This window comes from Suricata suricatta, chromosome 16 (genome assembly GCF_006229205.1).
Source record: "Suricata suricatta isolate VVHF042 chromosome 16, meerkat_22Aug2017_6uvM2_HiC, whole genome shotgun sequence".
NCBI lineage: Eukaryota > Metazoa > Chordata > Mammalia > Carnivora > Herpestidae > Suricata > Suricata suricatta.
Genome location: NC_043715.1, coordinates 53,268,447 through 53,269,765, shown reverse-complemented (window position 1 = coordinate 53,269,765; position 1,319 = coordinate 53,268,447). Strand labels below are relative to the sequence as shown.

General features: G+C 46.0%; 1 protein-coding gene across 1 annotated transcript in view; it reads left to right on the top strand.

Moving 5' to 3' along the window:
* The first annotated feature begins 303 nt into the window (after positions 1-303).
* LOC115279863 (vomeronasal type-1 receptor 4-like) overlaps positions 304-1,319 on the top strand; it is an 11,976-nt gene continuing 10,960 nt past the window's right edge. Inside the window, exons 1-2 of the mRNA XM_029924368.1 lie at positions 304-334; positions 730-1,314. Coding sequence (XP_029780228.1) covers positions 304-334; positions 730-1,314 — 616 coding nt within the window. The remainder of the gene's footprint in view (positions 335-729; positions 1,315-1,319) is intronic.

Sequence of the window (1,319 nt, the reverse complement as noted above, 5' to 3'; positions counted from 1 at the left end):
GATTCTTCCAATGTAAGTAACCAATATCAATTTCCTGATAATGTTGTATTAGTACTAAGTGTCCTTCCACATTCTACCCCTTACCTCTGTTTATTTCAGGTTATATTACTATATCTTTAGTGCTGACTTTTCCACGGAATATCCTGTTACTTCTCCCCATCTCCTCCTGCCTCTTCCAGTTTCTGGCAATCCCAAAGGAGCAACTGACCAAAGTGAGTCTTGATGCCAAAATCTACAAGGAAACTCTCGGTTTACAGGAATGACTGTCGTTACACTTTAAAGGAAAGAGTACAAAATGACAGAATGGGTTCCAGGGATTTGGCAATAGCAGTCTGTTTTGGCCGGCTGGCCAGTCGACACGGGTCCCTGAGAGAGGGAGTGAGAGTAGGGTAGGGTAGGAGGCACAGAGAGTGAAGGCCAGGCAGCATTTCCGATGAAGCCACTCTCTTTATTGAGAGACCACGCATGTCTTATATAGGGTAGAAGGCGGGCAGTTGACGTGAGTTAGTTGCTAGGAAACAAGGGCGGGAGCTGCAGAGTCAGCATGCCACCCAAGAGGCTAACAAGAAAAGCTTGGGAGGGAAACAAGAAGGCCTCAGCTGAAGGTGATAATGCAGCTCTTGCTGTGCTGGGAGTGATAACGCAGCTCAGCTGTGCGGGTGGCTGATCTTGCAGGTCAAGGCACGAGTCTTTTCTTCTGGCAGCTCTTCTGGCAGCTCCCGACAGCAGTCATCTTGTTATCACAGACGATAGTTGGAATCCTGGGCAATTTCTCTCTTCTTCACCATTATGTCTTCCATTACCACACGAAAGGGAGGCTGAGATCCATAAAGTTGATTCTCATGCACCTGATGATAGCCAACTCCTTGGTGATGCTTTCTAGAGGTGTCCCCAAGACATTGGCAGCTTTTGGGGTGAAAGGTCTCTTCAATGAGTTTGGATGCAAACTTCTTTTGTATGTTCTGAGAGCGGGCAGGGGAATGTCCATGGGCAGCACCTGCCTCTTGAGTGTCTTTCAGACCATCATGATCAGCCCCATGAACTCCTGTTGGAAGGACCTTAAAGTCAAAGCTCCAAAGTATATTGGCTTGTTCATTACCCTCTTCTGGATCATATATATAATACTAAACCTTATATTTCCTATGTATGTATTCTATGTGTCATGGAAACCAAGCAGCCAAAACATCACAAACAATAGGGATTATGGGTACTGTTCTACATCTGACCAGGACAAAATCTCAGGGACACTCTATACCATACTGATAGTATTCCCTGAAGTTTCACTTACTGGGCTGATGATGTGGGCCAGCAGCTGCATG